Raw genomic sequence first — 26,571 nt, 5'->3', positions numbered from 1 at the left:
AGAGACTTATCGACCAATCTAGCTTGACATTTAGGTGGTCTGTGTGCATACCCTGTTTTCCCCTGTTGCCCTGTGGCCTAGGATCCTTTTTTTTTTTTTTGTGGTCCACTCTGAATACTGATCAAAAATATCCACTATAGTCAAGAACAATGGAAAATCATATTCAGGCACACAAGTGGACAAAAATAAATTGACAATAAACACCTCTTCTGGAAATCACTTTTGTAATTTAAGTTTGACTATGGATTCTCTCTCATATAAATTATTATAAGTAGCCAGCCACTTCCTGTTTTTGACAGGGTTCTGCTACTGTGGGATAGCCTCATGGCTGAGGTTTATGGGTGACCCAAGGGTAAAAAGAGGTTCCGTGAGGACACATTAACAGAAAATTGACAGAGTGGCTCCTTGGTTAATATGATGAGCCAGGAAAAGACTGATATCTTGTCAATTAAAAAATTTCCAAGAGATTTCTCAGATCTTTCTCCTATCTCTATAAAACCTCTAATGAGCAAAACACTTAGACTGGGGGAGGAGGTCATACAGAGCTGGGTGTGCATCTTGAATCTTCTACATATTAATTGCCTGACTTTAGACATAGTAACATCCTGAGTTTCTGTATTCTCATCTGTGCAACTAATAATTTTTAGGATTAAATTTGTTACCATTCATAAATGCACTTAGCACTGTGCCAGCCTGTTGGAGATGCTCAGGAAATAATAATTCTTTTCTGGAAGCTCTTCTCTTTGAGCAGTAGACTAATGAGGAAGAGAAACTTATTGGCAAGGAGAGGAAAGTGGATTCTTGGAAATGTCATCCCAGCTTTGAATGCGATTGCCTACACAGAAGAGCTCATCATCCAGAGGTAAGAAAATAGTTCACACTCTTCAGTCTTTGGCAATACGTTGCCCATGCTAAGAAAGTTCTTTTCAAGCACCTCCGTTTTTCATCTTGATACCCAGTGTTCTCATTCTTGGACACAGATATGTAACCTCTTCCATTTCTTCCCCACTTGGATACAAACTTGCAAATGGTTCCATTAATTACTGGAATATGTCATGCACAAATTGTGGTGTTCCTATTCATGGAAAAATAAATTCAGTTTTCAAAATCTTTATATCTAAAACCTGGACTCCTAATCATGTGTTGTTTTTACCCGTACACTTTCTCATTATGCTGACAAAATGCAAAGGTTCTGATAATGATGGTCTCCATAGCATCAGTTTGGGAATGCAAATATGAGGGTTATGATGATGATGTGACCCAACGGAGGGACATAAAATTTGACACTAAAAGAGAAAATTATGATGGAGAAACACACCTTAATAGGTGGAAGCCTTTGGGTGTCAGTCTTGCAATAGCCAAAGAAAGAAATTAGGAGCATAGGAAAATAGGCAATATAACAACATAGTTCCTGTATGTTAAAAACTGAAAGGAAGGAAGCAATGCAGCAAAGGACTAGAACATTCTACCTTCACCATGACGTCAGAAGAGAGGCTCCCGGGGTGACTAAAGCCCTTAAGCTCTTAGGACAGTCTTTCCTGCTACCCCTTGCCCCTTGTCCCCCTCCCTTCTGAAGGTAAAGACACCTCGCCCTTGCTTGACCTCATCAGTGATCTTTTAGTCTATGAATCAAGGTCATGAGTGCCACGAGGCTGAGCCATGTTTCTAGGCTATTAAATTGGGAAAATCTAGGTCAAGTCTTGGTCCCAGGGAAGTATTCTGTTTATTTTTGACCCAGATCCACCTGCTCTATCACTGCAGTACAAACCTAAGAGACAAAATCGATTTGCCTACTGAAATAAATAAATAAATAGATAGATAGATAAATAAATAAATAAAATTCCCTGTGCTTGAAGACAGGTAGCTATCCCAGTCATGGGCAGAATAATGAACATGCAATGACTTTCCTCTGGGCCCACTCCACTTTCCCTAGGAATGTGACAACAGCTCTATAAAGACAATGAAAAAAAAAAGCATATATAAGCATACATGTGAAATATACACACACACACACACACACACACATATATGCAATCCCAAAAGTCTTCATGAATTCTTAAATAATTTCAGAATACATGGTACACCATCACAAAGGGCATCATTTGAAAGAATCATTTAGATTTATTTTATATTGATTGAAATAAGTGAATCTTAATTTTTTTTAGTTTCTTAGTTCAGTCAGTGTTTGCCATCTTAGATCAGAAATAACAAAAATTTCAAAGAGTATTTTAAAGTGTATAGCATGTATACGTACATTGTCACTATTGCTCATAGAATAACTTATAAGCTTGTGTGCACATCCTTGTTCTCTTGCCTTTCTGAATGCCCTGGGGATGTCTCCCAATGTGCAGTAACTGTACATACTGAACGTTTCACAGCTCCCAGTGATGATTTGATGGTCTGTCTTCTCCACCAGGCAGTACGTTCTTTAAGTGCAGGGAGCTCGTCTCACTCATCTGTTCACTGATCTCTGTGCATTTAGTGGTGTTGTGTGTGTTGGCAGGATGAATGGCTGAACCCTATTCTTTTCAATACATCTCAAATCAATCTGGCTTTTCCTACAGCCACATTGTACTGATTCATTATCTTGCAGTCAATTTTCAGTCTCTATCTTTTCTCATTCCTCACTTTGGGACCCAACTTGATGAATGCTGCCTATATCGTAAGACTATTGCTCCTGATAAATATCCTCATATTTTTATCTTATTATTCTTTTCTTATTATTTAGATTGAGTTAGATTCAACTACACAACATTTATTGAGCTTCTAATATGGACAAACACTCTTCATTGTTCCTTTCATACTAACCCCAAATATTTTTAATATTATTAAACTTCATTGTTCCTTTCATACTAACCCCAAATATTTTAAATATTATTAATATTAGTAAATATTCTTAACCCCAAATATTTCTCAAATTATGTGCAGAAAATGTAACTATACTTAATTGCGTAGAAAAGAAAACTGAGAAGCAAAGAAGAAGCAATTCAGACAAAAATATGGAAAATACAAACAAAATTGGATTTAAACTTTTGTAGATTTAACTATACTTTACTTGCATGTGGCTGATGTCAGAATATTGATATTCTTGAATGTCAATTAAGCCAGTGCCTTTTTATCAAGTTTCTCCAACATGGCTGGTTAATTAGGTGAATTTCATCATAGCCTATAGCTAGACAAAGAGAGACTCCATTTCTAGATAAAAGACCAGCTCTTAGAAATCTAATAATTTTGTAGTGGAGAAACCCACAAAGAATCAATATACTCATTTATGTTCCTACAACATTTCTAAAAACATACATACACACACTTTAGAAACAAACCGATATGCAAAAGGCAAAAATAAATCTGTTATTTTCCCAATAGTATGAAATGAAGAAAATGCTATCATGAAGTAAAATCGATAAGAGCTGAGCCTTAAAACACTAATGAAAAGTATTATTTGATCTGAAACTCTGATGGATAAAATGTCTGCCAGCTGAATCAAGAAGTTACAGAGTACGGAGGGAGAAGGTGATTATGTCATGGGATCTGTGAAATGAGAAGTAGATTCCACTATACTAAGTACAAAAAAGAATACACAGTAGGCAGAACTGCTCATGTGCATGCGTGAAATTCAAGCACGTGTGTATGACACAGAATCGTGTATTGTTTGTTGGCATTGATCATGTTTTCATTGCAATAAAGTTAATAAAAGTTAGCCAAGTTAAGCACTAAGGGGAACTTGGAAAGAATATCTGATCTACATCTGATCTACCAAGAAGACCTATTTTTTCGTTTGTTAATATGAGGATAGGGTAGGACACAGATAAACCATGTTTTGTGTAGAAAAACTGCAGTCATAGATTTCATGCATGAAAGAAACATAATTATTTACAGAAGTGAAAATGGCAGGACATTAAAAGACATCTGCCATTTTGATCTGCCAGCAGCACAACTTCCATATTGGAGCAATTAAGGGGGAAAAATATATTCCACAAAAATCTGCTTAGCTATCTTTAAACTATAAAAGTGAAAAAAAAATCAGAAGTATATTTGGTGCTGCTCATAAAAGAGAAATGTCCTTAGTTTAGGGAAAAATGAAAAGAAAAGAATTATTCAAGGAAAACCCAACTTGATGAGATTACTCAGCCAACCCTATTTTTCATGCAAACGTTTTTGGGATTGGGGGTTGTTGTTTTTTTTCTTTTGTTTTTTAAACAGTGCAAAATTCACTATGAATGTATCAGAGCTCATTTGATTCTGCATATTGATCCATTTTGGATTAGCATTATACTTGCAGATTAAATAAATGTAAAGATCATGTCTTCTTGGCTCCAAGCCTCAGGTGTTCAATATAACTTGTGTAAAAATAAGTGAATGAATGAGTTGAATAATTGAGTAATGGGGCATGGGTAGCTTTAGAATATTTTAGTATTAAACAATACGTTCTCTTTCTTTAGCTTGAAACTTCTCTCATAATTGAATCATTTTTCCACAATAAGTAATCCCTGAAACTTCTGAAGACTATACACAAACATTACAAAGTGTTATCCACTCTTTCACTTTTTAGTTCACATTTTCAGTCACCCCACTTTTTTTAAGTGTTGGAATACTACCCTCACGAAGCTTATATTCTGTGGTAGACAAGAAAATGCATGATTAGAATATAGAGTGATCAGAAAAATAATAGAAGTCCATGCAGTGTTCTCAGAGCACAGAGGAGGAAGCATCCACAGTGACTGCAGCTGCCAGGCAAGGCTTCAAGAGACACCTACATCTATCATGAGGCTTAAAAAAGGAGGAACGTGTGGGGCAGGGAAGATACATTTCAGGTAGAGCCGAAGCAAGGACATGATCTGAAGTTTCTGCAGGTTAAGGTTTAAGACAGCAAGAGAAGGAGATGATGGAGCAAAGCACACAGTGCAAAGTGCACATGATCATAGAATATGTTCCTCCCTGAGCTATGAAGTTTCAGCTAAGTCCATGAGAAGAGGTAAGACAGAAAAGAAGTTTAAAAAGAGACATTATCTGGTATGTTTATGGTGAAATAGAGAAAGGCTGAGTCAGAGAGATGTATCTGGAGACCATCCTTTAGTCATAGCGCTGATGTGGATAATTCTTTCATAGGTACTTGCTATCGTTTAGATATGGATAGTCCCCCCAAAGGTCCATGTGATGTGATAAAAGAGTTTGGTCCTCAGACTGGCAATATTGGAAGTCATGGAACCTTTAAGATGGGGGGCCTAATAGGAAGAAGCTAAGTCAATGAGGGTGTGTCCTCAAGGGGAATGGTGGGATGCTGGTTTCTTCTCTCTCTTTTTGCTGGTCACCTCCAGTTTTGTTTCACCAAGTGATTCCCACCATGATGTATTGCCTCGCCACAGGCTCAATTGCCTCCAAAATGGTGAGTCAGAACAAGATTTTCCTTTTATTAAGTTTATTATCTCAGTCATTTTATTGCAGTAATGGAATACACACTAACACACTACTGTCAAACTCAGTTAAGTTTTCACAATATAACTCACTTTGCTGGATAGGCTTTTGGAAACTCCCTGACTTGAGGGAATCTCTTATTCACTGCTGGAGCCCTACTCTTATGATATTTCCTGGCACACAGAACATGAGAATAGCTCATCTTTCTATGATGATAAGATGATGAAAGGAGAGGATAAAGAGATTAGATTTTTTTTTTTTTTTTTTGGGGTACTTGGAATTGAACTTAGGGATGTTTTGCCACTGAGTTACATCTGCAGCCTTATTTATTTATTTATTTTCTTTTTTATTTTAAGACAGGATCTCATGGCATTGCTTAGGGCCTTGCTAAGTTCCTGAAGCTTGCCTCAAGCTTGCAATCCTCCTGCCTCAGCCTCCCTAGCCTCTGGGATTATAATCTTGCGACATCATGCCTAGTGGACATTGCTTTGTTTTGTTTTAAATAAATAAAAGCCACACTGATCCTCAATGTGAAAGAAACATTAGTGGTGGAAGTCAAATAAAACAGGAAGGGTACTTCAGAAGCAAGAATGCTTCTCTTTCAACTCATTGACTTGTTCCTGTGGTTGTTACAATAGGAAATCATTACCATCTTCTAAAATTTTCCTCCTCTACTACTCAAATGACAAAATAATGTTTTGTTGTTGTCGTTTCTTTGTTTTTTGAGCCACAGTCTCACTCCATTGCCCAGGTTGATCTCAAACTCCTTGAATCAGAAGGTCCTCCAGCCTCAGATTCCTGACTAGTTGGGAATAGAGGAGTTTGCCATCCTGCCTAGCTCAAAAACAACGTTCTGTTAACCAAGTATTCCCAGGATCCCATAAATCTGCAACTTCAGCCAGGTTGGCCTGTTGCCTAATATCTAGCCCTGGGTTCTGGAATCCCAAGATGTACTCCAATTGTGCACTTAGCATTTGGTATCTCAGTGCCTTTATCTATCAAAATAGAAGCTCAGTTCACAGATTAGGAGTGGTGATAACTGACAATTTTATAATAAAACAGTTTTGGGATTAATTATGTGTAAAATATTCAGTTATTACTATGAAAATTGTTCTTCTTTTACAGATGAAGAGCAAAGCTCTTAATTGCTAGGCCTTACTCTTTCCTCTATATTTTATCAAATAATCACTGTTTGCAACAGGGGTTTCAGAAATCAAAGTTGTGAGTTTCAGCATTAGAATATTTCAATTTAATTACTTTATCCAATCATGGATATGCTTATGTATGAGTGAAGTGAATGAGAGCCATGAGACAGGCTTTTGCAGGAAGGAATTAGGTTCATTTTGTTGTTATAAGATATTCAGACTATTCACAAAACAGTGTAATGTAATTTGAAAGTGGACACATAATAAATTGTAAGTGTATATTTCAAACTTTAGGACAAACACTACTGTAAAAGGAAAAAAGAAAGGGTTAGAGGGAAGGAAGGAAGAAAGGAGGGATAAAGAACTGATAGCTAAGAAAGGGGTGAAATGGAATCATAAAACAATCAACTGCAGCCTCAAAATCCAGAAAAAGAATAAAAAGTATAACTAAAGATTCCACTTCTTGACAGCATCCAAAATATGACTAGCTATAAATGGAATACACGAAATGCATAGAACAAAAATGAAGAAAGTAACAAAGTATTCCTGATGGTAATAAAAAAATAAAAAAGAATTGATTCCATGAAAAGGCAGACAAGGTTTCTGGATGGAATGAATAATTTTAAACTTTAAGTTCTCCTTAAATTATCCATAATTTTAGGGCATATGCAATAAAATTCACAAACACACTAATCAAGCACCTGAAATGTAGTTTTAATTTATATCTGGAGGAACAGAGAAACCAAAATTTATAAAATAGTAATAAAATGGCAATAATGTAGAGAAAGCATTTGTCAGGTTTAAACATATATATATATGAAACCATTAAAAAAAAATAGGATCCCAGCACTAGAGTAAATAGACACAATGGGAAGATGAGAAAGTCAAAGAGAATTCTCATCATACATAATGTTGAAGACATAAGGATAGTGTTACATAGAACTTGGAAATAGCCAGTTATTTCATTAGTGGTATTTAGGAAGTAATTGACAAATGGGACACTGTATATTTTACATGAAATTTTTGAAATGAAAAATTTTAAAACTTTGTATAAAGAAGATGAAAAGTTAAATGATAACAGATTGGGTAAGAGAAGCCTTGCTAATATCAAGCAGAGAAAACCTGATACAAAAAGTATAGTGTCTATACTTAAGAATACAATATAATCAGAATTGAAATAACACTGAAGCATTGCAGAAATGATGCAATAGATTAAATAGATAAGAGATTAATAGTAATGAAATATGAAGACTTAAAAATTAATTATATATATATACAATTTAAGAACATGGGCAAGGGATAGGAATAATGCGCTAATAAGAGCAAAACAAGAAATGACCAATACTTATTAAAATCCTACTTTTCTATTGATAAAAAGTGGAAAAGTGTTATTATATTTAAATTATCAATTTGTCAATGATTAAAAATAATCACAATGTGTAGAATTCGTTAGTATATGAGAAAATAGGGCCGAACTTAATTTTCTAATGGTACTATAAAATGGCATAGTTTTTCTGATAATGCAGTCTGTTCATTATCTATCAAAAGCATTTGATCTAGTAATTTGACTCTAGATTGCATCCTACAGGAATGATTAGATATCTGGCAAAGCTGTATGAAAACCATGTACTTACAATCCTCAACTGACATCATAATAGTGGAAGTTAGGAAGATAATTTGAAAGCATTGACTTTAATCTATTGATGTAGAAAAAAAATGTATATCACATACTTAATGGAAAAAAATGAAAATGCATTCTATAATTGCATTTCTTATAAAAAAAAATCTGTGAAAGAGAAAGTCTGAAGGGTATATAAAATAGCAGTGATTATTTCTGAATAATATATTATGAACTTATTTTATTATTTCTTCATCTTATTTCTGCTTGTTTGTGCTTTCTAAGTTTCCCGCAATATGTGTTAATTGTGTGATAGAAGAAAATTATAAATCTCTTTGCAAATATATTTTACTATAATTATTGTAGCTATGATTAATATGGAAATTGAAAGAGTTTGCCCTTTTCTGTTCACACTTTCCCTGGAATCCTATACTGATGAATTGAACTGCAGAAATTTCCGCTTTGATGATTGTTATCACTTGATTATGCGATAAACAAAGGATGCTGAAAAATAATGAAGTAGGAAAGGCATGTGCTTTATATTCATTTACATCATTTTAAGTGCACCAGTCAGACCCCTCCAAACACTCAAACTTCGTTTTTTTATTTATTGGCAGCATGACCTCAGGCAAATCACTGATCCTTCTGATGCCTCATTTGAAATTCAGATTAAAAATATACAGCATGGCCACCTTATGGGGCTGTTTGAAGAACCAGGTGAAATGAAACCTCTGAAAAAATTGTATAAGCCACTGAAGAGCTGGACAGATAAGATGAATTATTTTCCGTATTCTTCTCCCTTGTCCTTTTCTTATCCATTACACATTTCTTGTGTTTTTGCTGTTTTTTTTTTTTTTGAAATGTCCTAAGCCTGATATCTTCAAAGGAAATGCATCTCAAAACCTGAGTGAGCTAGCTCTTCATCTGCCCAAACAGCATCGTTCCTGTTATTAATAGCCCAAGATGGACTTAAATGTTGGAGTCATCCAGCACTCTATGGTTTTGCTGTCCACTGAGTGGGCTTTGAAGCTCAGACTGTAGAATGGGGTAAGATAAAATGGGAGAAAAAGCTTCTGTGTATCAAGATGGCTTTTCTGCTTCTATTTCTAAAGATGCGGAATGCTTATGTTGAGTTTAGGCACACACAATAGGGATTATTTACATGGCATAGTGGAAGTAAACAGTCAAGGAGAAAGTAACTTGATGCTTTTACTCAGCATGATAAAAACCATTATCTCATGTTTTCTATGGAAAACAGTCTCAGCCGAGAAATTTGGTAACTCAGTAGGCTATTAATAGGATGTGGAATGTGATTACTCCTTTTGGATTACTTCAATATGTAATTACTTTTAGGAGCTAGTAGCAAGAAACTCTATTAAATGATAATTATAGGACTGTATTTGCTTTAAGGTTCTGTAATAGCGCTAAACATGGGACTTTTCATTAACTGTTTGCCATAGTTAATAAAGTAATTTTTCTTAAAAAGTAGCAATTTCCTGTAAAAATGGTAGCTCAATATAGGATTAGTTCTTACAGGAGAGGGCGAGGGAGATGGATTGTGCCTTTGGTTGACCCATCCACAGCAATAGGATCTTGAAAATATAAATGATACCCATAGAGTACTGTGACAAAGCAAAATACCTATAGCTCCTTAGAGAACAGTGCCTTAGTATAATGTTTACTGAGGTTAACAGCCACTAAACATGATTGCACGTAGAAAAGGAAAAAAATACAATAAATAAAAGACAGGGCAGGTGATGCAGGTGAACTAACTGGGTAAAGCTTAGAAAAGCCCACTCGTTGCAGGAGGTGTCCCCTGATAAACAGAAATATTGCTGGGAACAGAGAGCCAGGAATTAGACCTCAATTGTAAGCTGGGGATTATATCAATACACAGATAAAAATTTGACCGCAAATATTTGAGAAAGCAGATAATAAGAGTTGGGGGCATAACAAGCGCATGTGCTCACCAGGGTTTTCTGGACAACTGAGTAAATCCCCTCACTTCTGATAAAACTGAATATGTTATGAAATATAGTGGTCTAAATATTTCTTTCAGAAAACTGACATAAGCCGAAGCTGTAGCAATAGAGCAATCTGCCAACTCAGGTGCAAATGGGAGCTAATTTGGGAAGATAGAAAATTCTGAGTGGAGGTAAGGGTTCATGAACACATAGAGAGATGCCTGCGTATCTTAGAGAGTCTTATGGAAACTTGATTTATGCCACTTGTCCAATTCAGATCACTACAGATGTATTAAATGCTCCCTACGTGCCAGAGTCTCCCTGTTTTGGAGAAGTTTATCATTGCAAAAGAAAATTCCTATATTACACACTTGCACCACCCAAAGCATGTATTCTCCTCATTGAGAACCACCCTTCCACCTCAGGGCTCTGGAATTCTCTCTTGAAAGGGTTCACCTTCACATTAACCAAAGCCTAAAAGAAAAATCCTACCTAAAGTACAAAATTAAAGAACGCCTAGTCATATTTCCATTTTGAAATGATGGGAATCATTTCTAAAGTGAATTACAGCCCGTTCTGTAAGGATTCTTTAAAGCACCTGTCTCCCTATAACTTCCTTCACACCTTGGGTCTCAAGAGCAAGTGCAATATAGTGAGCAAGGCACTGGAGAGAAGAGTCGCTGTCGTAACACCTGGGACGTTTTGCCTCACAGTCTCATTTGCTATCTGCTTGATTTATAAGGCCTATAATTAAATGCTCAAGTCAGTTCGAGAAATAATAAAGTATGTCAAATCATATTCTCTCAAAATCCAAGTAACACCGGGAACATTTCTCTACATTAATCACCAGCACAGTAAGGTTAGGGCTGTAGCATCCAGCCTCTGAGTGTCTGGGTTTAAAACTCAGCTGTCTTCTATTTGGCTGATGGATTTGGGACGAAGTACTATCATGGTTTACACGTGGTTTCCTCATGCATAACCTGGGAATGGTGATAATAATGCTTGACTGTGGAATTAAGAAAAAGAAGTGAGCAGAACACAGGAAGGGATGTGGCATGGTGCTTAGAACCCAGCTCCTGGAACTATGGCACTGATAATAGCAATGACAGTAATGAGGAAGGTAATCCCTACCTATTCTATGGCTTTGAGTACCTGGATGCCTATTCTTAGTCACTGGGAAAGCAGTCAACCTCTCACCTTAGACATGGCTAGCTCAGGGTTGATGAGAACGGGATTGTCTTTTGTTCCCAAGCGAAGTGCTGGCCTCTGTCTCCCTGTTTTCACACACCTGCCTTCTCATGGGTTTATATGGACAGGTTTTTACCAAGAAGAAATGCTCAGAGAAAAACAGGGTGGCTGAGTCAAGAAGCTTATTCTTTGTTCCTGGCTCTGTCACCAACCTTGTCTAAGGACTGCATCATTCTAGGCCAATACAAAAATAAAACAAAATTAAAAACTTAATATAAAAAGTCTACTTCTAATAATCAGAAAGTCTAGAACCTCCTTGACTAATAAATTTAGTAGCATGAGTTGTATTAAATTTTGTCTTTTTTTTTTTTTATTGCAGACAGTATGTTTTGTGTCCTTCAGGCGACCATGCGTCAGTCACTTTTAGGTATCCAGCCACACTTCATTACCACTGTGTTTGGAGAGGAAGGCCTGTGCTTGAAAGATTATATTGCCTTACAAAGTTGAACTAATCTCCTTTAATGCTTTCCTTGATATCAATATTCATAAAGCCATGCTTCCCCAAAGGATTTATCAGCCTCTTAAAAAAAAAAAAAAAGATAGACTTGTTTGCATATTGACCCTGTAAGCTTCCCCACTTGGTTAGCCCACTGCTTCATGAATATCAAAGCCAATACAAAAAAAAAAGGAAAATAAAATTAGACTCACTTATTCATATGCATCAAATGAGCCCATGTGTCAAAATACAGGTGGCACTATTATTTCTTGTTTGTTCTTCAACAGGAAAGCATTATTAAGATTAGTGAAAATATTTGTGCTGTCCAATATAAAAGTCATTTGTTTCCCATTTCTACTTTTCTAAATGCATAGGAACCTTAGTACAAACCTCTGTTGTCTCTGACTGTGAAATTTGGATTGTGAATGATTTCAGGGGGGAGGCTGAAGATAAATCTTGGTCCATTGGCTGTGTCATCCTTGTCATCTGCACTAATTGTAACAATTGGCTGAAAGAGAAAGGTGGCCCATAAATAAATCATGATGACATTGGCACATCATTTATTCAAAAACTCCTGGCTGGCTAAAAAGCTGGGTTGAAATTACAGAATACAGCTTCAGAGCAACACTAGGTCTACAAACACTAGGTCCACTCCTTGAGCAGTGGGAGGTATCTCCAGGTGGTGCGTTCAGAAATGAACTCTATCTCCAAAGGCATTGCCGATGGCCAGGGAAGAGGAAAAATTGCCTTACCTGATTGGAAAGTGGCTTGGTTTGATCACTTTCACAGATGAACCCTTCGTAAGGGGCAGCAAACTTGGGAGCATTATCATTGACATCAAGGACCCTAATGGCCACTGGAACTTTGGCTTCCTGATGCCGGTTGTCTGAAAGGAGAGAGAATGTAGATGATCAACAAATATCAGGTGGGGAAATATTGGTCCACGCTTAATGTGGGGAAAGAATAAGCTCAAGCCATCCTTTTGGGCGGTTCAGAGAAAGGCATTGTTGACACAAAACCAATCCAGAAGCTGAAAAGTGCAAAATCAATGGAAAAAGGATGATGGGAAACCAATGCCGATATTCAAGCATTAAGAGCTAAACCACCTTTCCAATTCTGGCGACTCTGGTGCTGAGCTTTAATTCTAAAGTCTTATAATGGAGCCTGGTCTTCCCTGACAATAGTCTGCCATGATGACAGGGTCTCCAGAGCAGCATCAAAAGTGGGTAGGATTTTGTTGAAAATATATATTCTTGAGTCCCACTCCAGAGCTACTGAATCAGAGGCTCTAGGGATGGGGTTCAGAAATCTTTGTTATAATAAGCCATCCATAATCTATGAGTGAGGAGGGCTTGATGCATGATCAAGTTCAAGAACTACTGGTCTATATGTAAACAAAACCCCTCAAGTGTTGGCCGTTGTATTGAGTTTAATATGATGATCATGATTTTTAAATTGCTGTGGGCTTGCCAAGTCTGTACCCAAATCTGCCAAAAAAAAAAAAAAATCTCTATTTGTCTGTGTTTTCCTAGAGAGATTACTGAAAATACATTTTAAAGAATATCTTCAATTAAAAAAATGTCTATCTCAGCGATTTCATTTTCTAAAATATAGAGAGAGTCAGGAGGATTAATATTTGGTAAAGTGAAATCAAAACTGTTAGGAGAATACTTACGGATTTCTGCTGCAAAGACAGAGATGTTGAGCCAGGCCGTTTCTTCTCTATCCAGAGGTTTGGTAGTTTTAATAAAACCATCCTCTGGATTAATAGTGAAAAACCTGTCAAGGTCAGTATGACGATCAATGGAATACCTAAGCAGAATGCAAATGAGGCAATTAGACCAAGACATTCGGAGCAGCTTAATATTTGAATATTTTCACGATGCTATACTTAAAGCAACTTTTTTCACGAATTGCTCAAGCTAGGTTTTCTTTTTAATCAAATTTACTTTTTGAACTTTGTACATGAATCTTTTATAGAAATCATTTTGCCACATTGGAATTCTTTATTCAGTACAATGAATGAAAGTGCTGTTTAGCATATTTGATTGAGAAGCATAATAACGTGTTGCATATTTCTACATATTTACTACAATCACCCACCATCTGAATATTTATGAAATTGCATTTGGGGAGTGAGTTTGCTTCATTCCCAACCTACTCAGAAAGTCACAAATGTATCAAACCTTTGCCAAATTTTTTCATATGAAATATTAAATAGTTTCAAGTTTATCTAAATTCACCATCAAAGATCATTTATAACCCTAAAACTCAGTTTTCTCCTTATTTAAAGAAAACTGCTATCTCTGTTGTGAGTGAATCTCTTTAGTTTATTTAGTTGTGGAGATGGGTAAGTAGCTTGGTTCTGAATTTTGAGGTACAATATGCAAATAGGGTTTGGCCCTTTACCTGAGGGCATTCTTCTCACATGGTATTGACTGCAGATTGTGCTGAACAGCCGGGCCAAAAGCTTTATCTACTTCTCTCCACTAGAACATTTTCTATTTTTCTAGCAAAAGGCAGACGAATTTCCAGAATATCATTGGGTCATATTTATGGCATGGTGAGATGAACAGTGGGGAAGAAGAGTAGCATTTATTAAGGTGAAGTGAGGTAAAAATAACTTGCCCAGGCTACTTGGAGTTGGCAAATATTGGGGCATTGGTTTCCACGGGTCTATTCAACTCCAAAGCCCCTTCCTCCCACTCCACCATACTAACTCCAAAATAGAGAAGAGGAAACAAGGGTTATGCTAATTCAGATGCATCCTGTACTTCACAATTGGACACGTTCCTGCTCTTAGAATTCTTAGTTGTATTTTTCTAAAATTTGTAAAATAGGAATACTGAAAGGCATCTGTTGATAGTCAAAAATCAAACTATATTAGAGGTAGCAAAGTGCATGGTATCAGAGTGTTTATTCTCCTAGATTTACAAAAATGGGACTTGTAAATGGTCTATGTCTAGTTCTAGAGGAGTCAATATTGGAGCCTAAATCTTCCAATCCCAGATCGTGTTCTTTCCAGGAAGGAGGAATTACCCATCAGGCAACACTTCCTAGTTTACAAAACATGAGCTCATCCATAATGCCATTCGATTTCACAGCCTCCCATAAGAATGGAATGAGGAGTCCCCTTCCTCAGTGATGTAACATAATTTGCATGGTCACATATCTCACAGATATCAATAGGAGCTCAGTTACTGAGCTATCGGCAGGTAGCATCATGTTGAAAAATAGTAGAAGACTAGTTTCCTGCTATGAGGGAGCTTATTGTTTAGTTGACATGACCACACATGCACAGTAGAAGACAAAATTAATAAGTCAAGATATTGTTCTATAGAAGTTAAGGGAATGGGCTTTGGTTTTGCAAAGTCCTATAGATAATGTATGCTCCACTACACCTACGCTGTATGAAATGGTATTATAAAAGTTACTTAAGATCTTTGAACTCAGCATGTTTATCTTTTAAACTGAAAAGTTAATAGTGCCTAGCCTTTATATTATGTAAGTATTAAATGAAATAATATTTAATATGCAATCTAGGTTCATATACAATAAGCAATGTAACTAACAATAGCTGCTATTGTTTATGTTATTGCTGTAACTGTTCCATTGAGTATATATCATAAAAGCTCTCAGACTTAGGAAGGTGATCTTCATGCTATAGGCAATGAAAAATCTTGAAAGACGTTTGAGCGTGGAAACAAATAAATAAAATCAGGTTATTTAGGTCATTAATAAGGCAAGTTAGGACGATGATCTGAGAAGGGGAGAGTGGAGAGAAGAGCAGAAAAAAACTTAAGGATCTGATATAGTTTTTAAAGCATATAGGCAAAGAGAGTTAGGTATTGAGATGTCAGAAAGAATGGAAAACTATGTGATTGAGAAAGTACCAGTAGGACTCAGAGGATACTGAGACACTTGTGGGAGGTTGGGAGAGTCCTAGAGAGTTTCAAGACTGAGTATCTGAGAGAGAAACATATTGGGCCACACAGAAAAAAAAATAGTTAATTATCAAGGAAAGGTTGGCATTCAACTCAGGGTATGCATTTCTCTGCAATGCTAAGAAAGCAAAGATTCAACTCTATGGAAGGGTGAAGTGCAATCACCTCTTTTTGATTTTCAACTATGTCACAGCAAGTAGGAGCTCAAAAGTTATTTTGAATGAATAAGTGAATTGGCAAAGGAAAGAGCAAGTGGGTGAAAAAGCACAGCAGACAGTGTAATAAATGCAGAATTAGAGCCAGAGAGAAAGATCTGCCTAGAGGCAAAGAATATGGAGCATCAATTCAATTCTGTAATAATGTGAGTGAAAACCCTATAGATGAGAGGACATAGGAAAAGGTCAAAGTCAAAAAACTGAGCCCTGCTGGGCACAGTGGGGCATGCCTGTGATCCCAGCAATAGAAAGGCGGAGGCAGGAGGATTGCAAGTTCGAGGCCAGTGTCAGTAACTTAGTGAGGCCCTAAGCAACTTAGTGAGAACTTGTCTCAAAATAACAAAATAGGGGCTGGGAATGTTGCTCAAGCAGTAGCGCACTTGCCTGGCATGTGCGGGGCGCTGGGTTCGATCCTCAGCACCACATAAAAATAAAATAAAGATGTTGTGTCCACCGAAAACTAAAAAAATAAATAAATATTTAAAAAATTACAAAATAAAAAGGGCTGGGAATATGGCTCAGTGATTAAGAGCCTCTGAGTTCAATCCCAGGTATGAATGGATGAATGAATGAATGAATAAATGAATACTGAGCCTGAGGAAGCCTGAAAGGCCTGAAAAGTGATCGGAGACTAAAAATTATACAGGGTATGGTGTTATCTGAGGCATGTGCTAGTGAGTGCCAAGGAAGCTAAGGAGAAAGAATATTTCAGAAACAAAAATGAAATGCTAAACAAAAAAATGTGTCTAATGCTTTAGGGTGTTAATAAAAAGATTGGCAAAATGTCCAAGCAGAGAAGGGTCATAACTAAATGTCCAAGGTCACAAATTCTCTTAATGATGAACAGAATGATTCAGGAAATTAGGTAGTGAGGATAAGAGGCCTATAGATTTAAAAGCTTATTTCCTAATTTGGCAATTCTAAGAACAGGAACTCAAGCAGTGGGGAGGGGGATTGGCTCAAGTTCAATACTGAGCATCGATGGATAATTATAGACATGGAAATTGCCGACGGGCACAAAACAGCTACCATGGAAAACATGACCCAAATAGCCAATGGCAGATGTGGATCCTTGGAGTCAGTGAAGTGCAGAGGAAATGAGTAGCTGTTCCACATGCTTTTACATCATTAATCTTCTAAAAAGTTGCTAATGCACCTCAATATTCTAGGTCAAAGACAACTAATTCAAAATTCATGCCATGAACATTTTTAAAGTAGTTCAAAGGTGTTACAAGTGTCTCTAGTCATTAAATAATATATCTTTCTGCACCAAAAAAAAAAAAAGTCACACATTCTGGGGACATACCTCCTTCCATGGCCTATAGGCTAAAATCAAAAGCTCAGAGAGAATATAAGGTTGATCTGGGTGAAAATCTGTTTTCCGACACTGGTGTGGAACTTCAAGAAGTCACATCATTTCTTTACCCCCAAATCACCATCCATTGACTCCTAGAACTGTCACACTCAAAGAGTGTTTGCAAGGATTTCATAAATAACTTAATGAAACATATTGTCAGGGTGCTAAGAAAATCCTCTACAAATGGTAATTCTCTTTTATTTATTCAAATATCCAACACATAGGAATTTCTTTTGCCTTGCCACCAATTTTCTTGATATAAATGGAAAATCCCCATTGCGTATAGTAATTTTCATATTTGGATTTCTCTATTTTTGCTTTTTATTGCTATAACTGTGTCATATATATTTAAAAATATTCACCTATAATAAATTATATATTGTATATATAACAAATATATATATATATATATATATATATATATATATGCAATGNTTGATATAAGGAGAGTAACTAAGAACAGAGTAGGGTCGAAGAGCATGAGAAGAAGATTAACATTAAATAGGGATGAGAGATGGGAGGGAAAGGGAGAGAGAAGGGAAATTGCATGGAAATGGAAGGAGACCCTCAGAGTTATACAAAAGTAGATACAAGAGGAAGTGAGGGGAAAGGGAAAAATAATATAAGGGGGACAAATGAATGTCAGTAGAGGGGGCAGAGAGAGAAGAGGCGAGGGGAGGGAAGGGGAGGGGGGATAGTAGAGGATAGGAAAGGCAGCAGAACACAACAGACACTAGTATGGCAATATGTAAATCAATGGATGTGTAACTGATGTGATTCTGCAATCTGTATTTGGGGTAAAAATGGGAGCTCATAACCCACTTGAATCAAAGTGTGAAATATGATATATCAAGAATTATGTAATGTTTTGAACAGCCAACAATAAAAAATTAAAAAAAAAATTTCCCAAATTATGCTGTGTGCACATATATTATGCACTGCTGTGCATAATTATCATGCACCAGTAAAAAAAGAAAGTGAAAAGAGAAAACACGGAATGAGAGAAAATATTTGCAAGCCATATTTCCAATAAGTATCTTATGCCCAGAATATATAAAGAACTTCTAGAATTCAACAAGAAAAAGACAGATCACCAATTACAGAATCGACAAAGGATTTAAATACAGATTTTTGTTTTCCTAAGGAGATATAAAAATGACCAATCAGCACCTAGAGAGATGCTCAACATCCATAGTTGTTAGAGAAAAACAAAAGAAAACTCTAATGATGTACCTTTTTCATACCCACTGAGATAGCTGTCATCATAAAGACAAGCAATAAGTACTGATGAGAATTCAGGAAAATCAGAACCCTCATACACTAATGCTATGATGTAAAATGATAAAGCATTGTAGAAAACTGGCAGTTTCTCAGAAAGTTAGTTATTCTATGACCCAGCTATTCTACTTCTAGGTATATACCAAGAAAAAAGAGGTATAAACATAAATGCAAATACACACACACACACACACACACATTCTTATCAGATATATAGCTTGCAAATGTTTTCTCTCATTCCATTAGTTCTTTTTTCACTTTTTTATTTGTGCATTTTAATTATACATAGCAGTGGGCTTCATTCACATTCATACATGCACATAACATAATTTGGTCATTTTCATTCCCCAATATCCACTCGTTCCCTCTCCTCCCTCCACCTGGTTGCATTCCTTTAATCTACTGGTCTCCTTTCTAGTCCCATGAGATCCTCCAAGTTTCCTTTTATCTTTTCCTTTTTTTCTCTCTATAAGATAAAATGTACATAGCAACATTATAACAGCCAAAGGTGAAAAACGCCCATCTGTTCATCCAGATGACATAGTTAAAATACAGTTTAGTCCTACAAGAAAATACTTTTTAGTAATAAAAGAAGATTAAATAAATATGCATTCTCCAACAAGACTGAACCTCAAATCAAGTAAACAGGAAAAATGTATTTATGTAAGACCACATATTGTATTACTCCATTTATATGAAATGACCAGAATAGTAAAACATACCAAATAGATTTGTGATTACTGAGGGCTGGAGGTTCATTTAGGGGGTGATGGAAATGTTCTGAATTTAGTGGTGATGGTTGAATTATCTTGTAAAATATACATAAGACCAAGAACTGTACACTCTCAAAGGGTGAATTGTATGTTTCATAATATACAAATTTCCAGGAAGCAAGGAAGAAAAGAACAATGACGGTGGTCAGATTCGTCCTGCAGGCTCTAGTCCATCACCTCCTGAACCAGATAGATGTGTAACCAGCACTCTTTGTTGTCACTGGTCAACACACAACCATAGATGTCACCATTATGTAGCAGATGTGACCATGATATGAAATCAAAGCTACCAGGCAGGGCTGCAAGTCTATCTCTAGGGATCCCTGGAAGTATTGTTAGAAGACGTGACATCTAAATGGATATGCACAAAATGAGCACAATGTAATGACTTAGAAAGACAATTCAACTAGCAGGAAGAACAGGTAAATAATGGGCATTGGGAGAGAGCAGAAGTGCTTCAGAGAATGGCACTGAGGTGAGGGCATTTGAAGAAGATCCATAAACCAAGTAAAAGAGTCTAGATTATTTCAGAGAGGGGCTGCATTGTGGAACAATTCCATCACTGGCATTTTGTTGGAGGTATGGCATGACATTTGGATGTGCACTTATAATGATCACTCTGGCTACAGGACTGATGATAGAATAATGGCTGGGAAATTGGAGGCAGGGAGACCGCAAAGAGTCTGATGAAGGAATCTAGGCAAAAAAGAAATTGGAGGAGCAGCCTTGGGGTGGAGGCACATGCTAAAATATGGTCCCGGGAAGGTTTCAGGCAACTGTTAAGTAAGTTTCCACACAGTGAATGTCTTAATCCATGGCTCAAGTCCCTTCTCAGCCCCATTCCTATTCCTCTCTCATCCTTATCATCAGCCTCACCAGATGGGATTGGGGAAGCAGGATAATTTCTAAGTAACCCACATGTTATTCATTATGATAAAAACATGCTAATGGTATTTGGCCCATCGTTAGTTGTTCAAGGAGCTCAGCAGCCATCCCACAGAATTTCCTTCCCTACCCTCTTGCTCACAAATGGTATCATTCTGGGCCAGTCACTACATCTCACAGAGTTTCAATTTTCTCTCCATTTAAGAGGGAACAATTCAAGTAACAATAAAGTTAAGGGACGAATCAGATCATATTTCAAACACACCTATCTAGAGTAACTGGAGCAGAGAAAGATATTCAATAAATTATAATTACTATAATTATTTCATAATCACTATTTATACTTTATCAGACTTCATTAACGTAGACAGGCCGAGCTGGTGGTTATATCAGGTTATATCATTTAGTATACATTTGGAAATCTGCTCCAGAGAGAAATTATATCACTTGAATAGACCTATCCAAAAAGCTAGTAGCTGAGGTGAAGGGAAGCTCATGTCTTCTAAATCTTAGTCTTATTTAAATTTTATTGAAGGTTAAAATCTGAACAGTTTTGGAATGGAATGGTGTGTGTTGTGGTTTAGATGTGGTATCATTCAAAAGCAAAAAGGTTCAGAGGAGAAATGATTGGGCTGTGAAAACCTTGACCCAATCAGTGATTTAATCCCTTGACAGGGATTAACTGAGTGGTAACTGAAGTGGTAGGGGATGACTGGAGCAGGTGGGATTTGGGGTGTGGCTTTGGGGTATATATTTGTATTTGGGGAATGGAGTCTCTGCCTCTGCTTTCTGATCACTGTGATGTGAGCCGTTTTCCTCTTTCAAATTCTCCAGTTGTGATATTTTGCCTCACCTCGAGCCCTGAGGAATGGAGCCCCCTGTGGACCTCTGAAACTGAGTTCTAAATTTTCCTCCTCTACAATTGTGCTGGTTGGGTCTTAAAATCACTCAGCGAGAAAGTTGACCAAAACAGTGTGGTTCCCCCAAACTTCTTTCCAGCAAATTCCCCATATAATCTTTTAAAATAAATGCATCTTTACCTTATTGGGCTATTGGCAGCATCAGGATCTTTGGCATGCACTCTCCCAACCACCGTGCCAGCGGCTGCATTTTCTTGGACTTCGTGGATATAACTTGGGGCCAAGAACATGGGGGGTTCATCAGCATCTTCTACCGCAATCTTGACCATCACAGTGTCCTTGAAAGGTCCATTGCTGATGAACTTTGGGTCGATGTGCACATTGGCTGCCTCTACCTTCAAGCTATATGCTCTCTTGGTTTCAAAATCTACAGGCTGGCAAGAATGAAGAGAAGATTGACAACCAATTCCTTTAAAGAATAATGGAAGAGAAAGAGCTGATTGTTTTATAGGGCAAAGTAAATAGTTCCTCAAAGAGAGAAAATCAGTGTCTACTCAATATCCAATTACCTGTGCCATTTGATCAGAAAATCAGACAAATCAATTGCTCAAACGTTGAGTGTGCTTAGTGGATAATTCGAAGAGAAGGACAGACAAGGAAATATCATGCCTTCTAACAGGAATCTCATCCTGTATAGCAACACTATGGTTGTCCAAATCTGTCATTCAAAGCCACCAGAAGAAGGGAATTAAGACAGGAAAAAAAATAAATTTTGAAGTTATTAAAGATTTAAAGTAATAAAAATCTTGGTAATAAAAACGCCCCCTGAAATTGAGCCAGTGTAATGAAATAATGTGATGTTCCTTTCGAGTGCCACACCACAAACACTAAACATCCAGCTTAAACATAATTGACAACCTCATGTTTTAGGTTTCTGACCAGATTGTTTTTCCCAAAGCCTGAAACCCTTAAGGTAGTCCCCAAAATGTTACTTAAGGTAGTTTGTGGATAACCTGGGAAGGTGGTATCAATAATTAACTTATTGATACAATTATTCCTTTTCCAATTCATTGAATCCTGGACATCTCAAAATAATGCTAACGTATCTATTGCGTTTCCCAGTGTCCCTTGGGGGAGTCTATGGTGGAACTCTCTAACTAAACTATAAGGATATAATTTTGTTTTGATTGCATTCATTTTTAGGTGGCCTTCTATTAATGGTAATTGACAAGACAACGAAGATAGTGCTTCCCTTTGAAGAAATGTATATATATATGATAAATGCCTATTTAAAGAAAAATAAGTATAAGCACTACAGACGTTTTATACAGATACAAAGAAACTGAAAATTAGCATTTGAATTAACAGAAAACACATCTTAATTTTGAATGAGGAAGTAAGATGAATCAGTCAACAAAGGGTAAGAAGAAAAATCATGGCAAAAAAAGCAAGGTTCCATGCCTGGAAAACAACTCCTCAGCACTCTAGATGATGATGAACTACCAAATGTTTGGGGAAAGTTGAACTTTTAAGGCTAGCATATCAATCACATGGTTTCATTTGCTTGGCAAACACTTATTTTGAATGGGCATGCAGGCTTGGAGCTTAGTCCCGCCCACTTCTGCACAACTCCAAACCAAGGACGATTCAGGAAGGTCATACACATTCAACATCCCTGGCGCTTCTCCTATCATCTTCCCACCTACATCTCAGCACTCAGGGAACACTTCCTTTTCCTGCAGCTAAATCTGTCCCCAGCCTCTCCATCATCCTGGGTGGGACCCAGCAGCTATTTTATCCTTGGCTATGCTCCTGAGAAGCAGAAATAAATGATGTTTATAGGCTCACGATATGAGATTGCTGAGGTTTCTCACAAATCTCTGTACTTTACTAGACAGAATCAAGAACTTGAATATGACAGTTCTGAGACCAGGTAATTTGCAATCAGAAAAGGTGACATTTTGTTCAGATAGCTGACTAATGCCCATAAAGCAGAACCTTTTGAACTTGTGTGTAGGCCTATAGCTAAGGACCCAAACATGTTCCCAATGGAAACAGGTTTTCTGTAGTTAACCATTAAATCCTGACACAGAGTCAGAACTCAAGAAACATTTTTTTAAATTTTTAATCTATTAAAAAATGAATTATGTGTCTGTCGATATTAAGAAGACTATGGAGATGCTAGGGTCTCACTGATACATATCAACCCAAACTTGGACGTTCAGGTCTTTTTCCAATTTTGCCCAGAAGGTCTTTTCCCAGGTTGGTGAGATTCTACTGGGACTTCTGGAAGTCAGAACAAGCCCCATTGCTTTATGAAGTCCTTTTCAACAAGCACGGGCATATTTGTATGGTCTCAGCTGCCATTCAGTAGCTCTCACTGCCTTCTCAGTTAGCACAGGGGCATTCCAAAGGAATCTATGGAGCAGCTGATCTTTGCTGCTCCAAAGCCCAAGAATGGCTGTACCAGGGGATGATATGCATCAACTGTTTCGACTGAATGAAGACTAGAGCTGATAAATGCATAAAATTTAAGAATATATTTACAGTTTATTCCCTTCCTCCTTCCAAAAAGGATTTGAGGTAGTTTCCCATGTGAACATTTATATCTATGTTATGAGTAGTTGAAATAAAGCTAAATGAGGCGACACACTGCATAAGCCATAAAAATCTTAATACCCCCTAGTTTACTAATCCCCACCTCTGAACATTCTCCCCGAGGGATTAATTCAACAGAAAAACCAAACAAATAATATTCAAAAATGCATAATATTTGTGAGATATAACAGAGGGTTATATCTAATCTGGGGGAAATGTACACACAAAACACCAAATCCAACTGTGAGATTTTATTAAGGAAATAATGGTCCATCAATAGGATGGGATGTTATGTAGTCATTAAAAATGATTATGTATATTATATAACAGCATGTAAAATGTTTATGATGTGGCATTAAGTTAACAAATCATATCACCCTACGATTTCAACCATGCTAAATGTTATGGATCCATGGATCCACATCTAAATACATGTGGCCAAAGCACATAAAGAAAAAAAATCAGATGTAAAAAATAGTTTCATTTAAATAAAGAGTAGTTAAGATGTCTTATAAGGATGCTTTCACACTGCTTCACAAGTTTATTTGGTTGAAAATAAACAGCTCAGAAACTGCTGGGATTTCTCTACATTCGATAGGATTCCCATTTGGTCAAGGTATTGCAGTGAACAGATTGGATTTTGCCCCCCGCCCCAGCCCGATGACTGCAATAGCATCTAAAAGACTCATTTTTATTTTACACAGGTCTTTAAGCTAAGCATAGAGATCGGCTAAATACCCTGAGAGCAGGTTTTCTGTAGTTAACTATTAAATCCTGACACAGAACTCAAGAAACATTTTTTTTAATTTTTAATCTATTAAAAAATGAATTAATGTATCTATTAATCATTTCTTGAATTCTTCCCTTTCACTACCAGCCCACTACCTTTTCTGTTTCATTTTTTTTTCTTTTCATAATGCCCTTGAATTCCAACAAACATTTTTCATTTGGTCCCTCTGCACCTGTCTCAAGACTCTAACACCAAATGCATCGCAGCCTCTTAACCATGTCCTGTTTTCATTGAAACCAGTCCTTCATGAGCTCTCTTTTTTGCCTTTTCTCTCTTTATCTGTCTGGAAAAATCCTATTCAGTTATCAAGACTCAACTCAAGAACTGCTTTTCTTTGAAGTCATTTGAAATTGCAGTTGATTTTCAACTGGGGAAAGATTTTGCTCTCAGTCACTCCAGGGATATTTGGCAATGTGTAGAGCTATTTTTGTTGTTGTTGTTGTTGTTATCATCCCTGTTGGGGTGAAGTGGAATGTGTACTTACTGACCTCTAGTGAGGAGAAGCCCAGGTTCTCCGGACATCGTATAGTGCACAGAAGAGCCCCTTACAACAAAGGATTACCCAGCCTGAAATGCCAATAATGCCAAGGCTGAGAAAACCCCTTCTATTTTGATTCTCTTCTCACTGAATTGTCCTGTTCAACTGTGACACCCCCACCCCCACCCCCGTGGCCAGGACTCTATCTCTTCTATTTTAGGTTTCTAGCTTTCCCAAAATCCCTGACTGGTAAATAATATGAACTCTATGACTCTTGGTGGAAGAATATATTAAGAAATGAATTAAAATACTGTAATAAAGAATATCCTTAAAATGCAAAAATGTCCCCATGAGCTCTTCATACTCTTTTATTAAATTGTGTATGATAACTTCCACAAGGACCTACAGTTTTACTGTGTTAAATTAACCTTTGATTTTTTTTTCTTTATGGTGAACATTTGAAACGTTGTGCTACAAGTTAAACCAAATGTTCCTTTACATTGTTTTAAACTTAAACATCATTGTTTCAGAGAAGAGTATTTCATTTACTGAAATCAATATAGGAATAAGGGGAGTGCACAAATTAATCATCTGTAGCGAGCTCATTTGCCATGTGTGAGATCCACAGGGGTGATTTAAATGTTTTAAAATTTTAGAGACACAGTGTGTGTTTATGTCCGGAATACTCTAAAAACAGGTGACAACCTTAGCATAACCAACTATCCAATTACTCAAGCAAAGGATGGAATGTTCATGTTAGTGTCAAGCAGGAGGGACAGTAATATTAATTAACAAAGTAAGTTGACAGCTTGAGGCGACACACACAATTCACACAGCTACTATTCCAAAGTAGAAAAAAAAAGAATATCCTATCCCCTTGGGGCTGATAATTAGTCTTCCTCAATCATACCATTCATCATCATTCATGTAGACTTTTTCAACTATCCAGGGCTCACTCCACTTCTTTATTCCCCATTTCTTTCACTCTTTCAGGACAATCACCTTTTCCTTTCTCTTTCTTCTGCATTCCCTATTTTCGCCAAACCCAACATACTTTCCAATGTCATGAAAAAACAGCTTTCCGGAACACACTACTTCTTTTTCCCCCAGCTGATAGATTTCTCCCAGAACCCGTCTTCTGCCACCCCACACTTGTCTTCTCTTCTCTCCAGCTACTGGCCCTTTTTAAAATTTTTTTGATTCTTCAAATTAATTTTTTATCAGTGTTACAGTCCAATCTTTCCCTTTACACCAAGAAGTTTAATATTCATGCTACAAAACCAAGTAGAAAATGAACGCTTGATTAAAACCAAGGTAATCCCATCCTTCAATTCAGATTTAATGCTCCATACACTTTGATGATGGAAAGGTGTTGATTTCTCAAGTGGTAAATCAGGGGGCAGGAGAGGGGACCATTTTAGAGTACACGGTGACTAACTGCTTCTTCACTTGAAAGTGAATCTTATCTGAACTTCCTTGATAAGCCCTTCCTGGCTGAGTTATTTCCAACAGTATCTGAAGAAGGAAGTTATACTAACATATGCTAGGCGTGAATTCCACATCTGTG

General features: G+C 36.9%; 1 protein-coding gene across 3 annotated transcripts in view; it reads right to left on the bottom strand.

Moving 5' to 3' along the window:
* Positions 1–26,571, bottom strand: part of Cdh11 (cadherin 11) — a 148,985-nt gene that overhangs the window by 6,998 nt on the left and 115,416 nt on the right. For all 3 annotated transcript variants that reach the window (XM_015488653.2, XM_048792052.1, XM_048792051.1), the window contains 4 exons: positions 21,319–21,572; positions 13,502–13,638; positions 12,579–12,712; positions 12,217–12,334 (listed from right to left, as the gene is read on the bottom strand). In XM_015488653.2, coding sequence (XP_015344139.1) covers positions 12,217–12,334; positions 12,579–12,712; positions 13,502–13,638; positions 21,319–21,572 — 643 coding nt within the window. The remainder of the gene's footprint in view (positions 1–12,216; positions 12,335–12,578; positions 12,713–13,501; positions 13,639–21,318; positions 21,573–26,571) is intronic.

The sequence above is a fragment of the Marmota marmota genome, unplaced genomic scaffold, assembly GCF_001458135.2.
Source record: "Marmota marmota marmota unplaced genomic scaffold, marMar, whole genome shotgun sequence".
NCBI lineage: Eukaryota > Metazoa > Chordata > Mammalia > Rodentia > Sciuridae > Marmota > Marmota marmota.
Note: the sequence above shows the minus strand (reverse complement) of the source record. Positions and strands in the feature narration are given on the sequence as shown.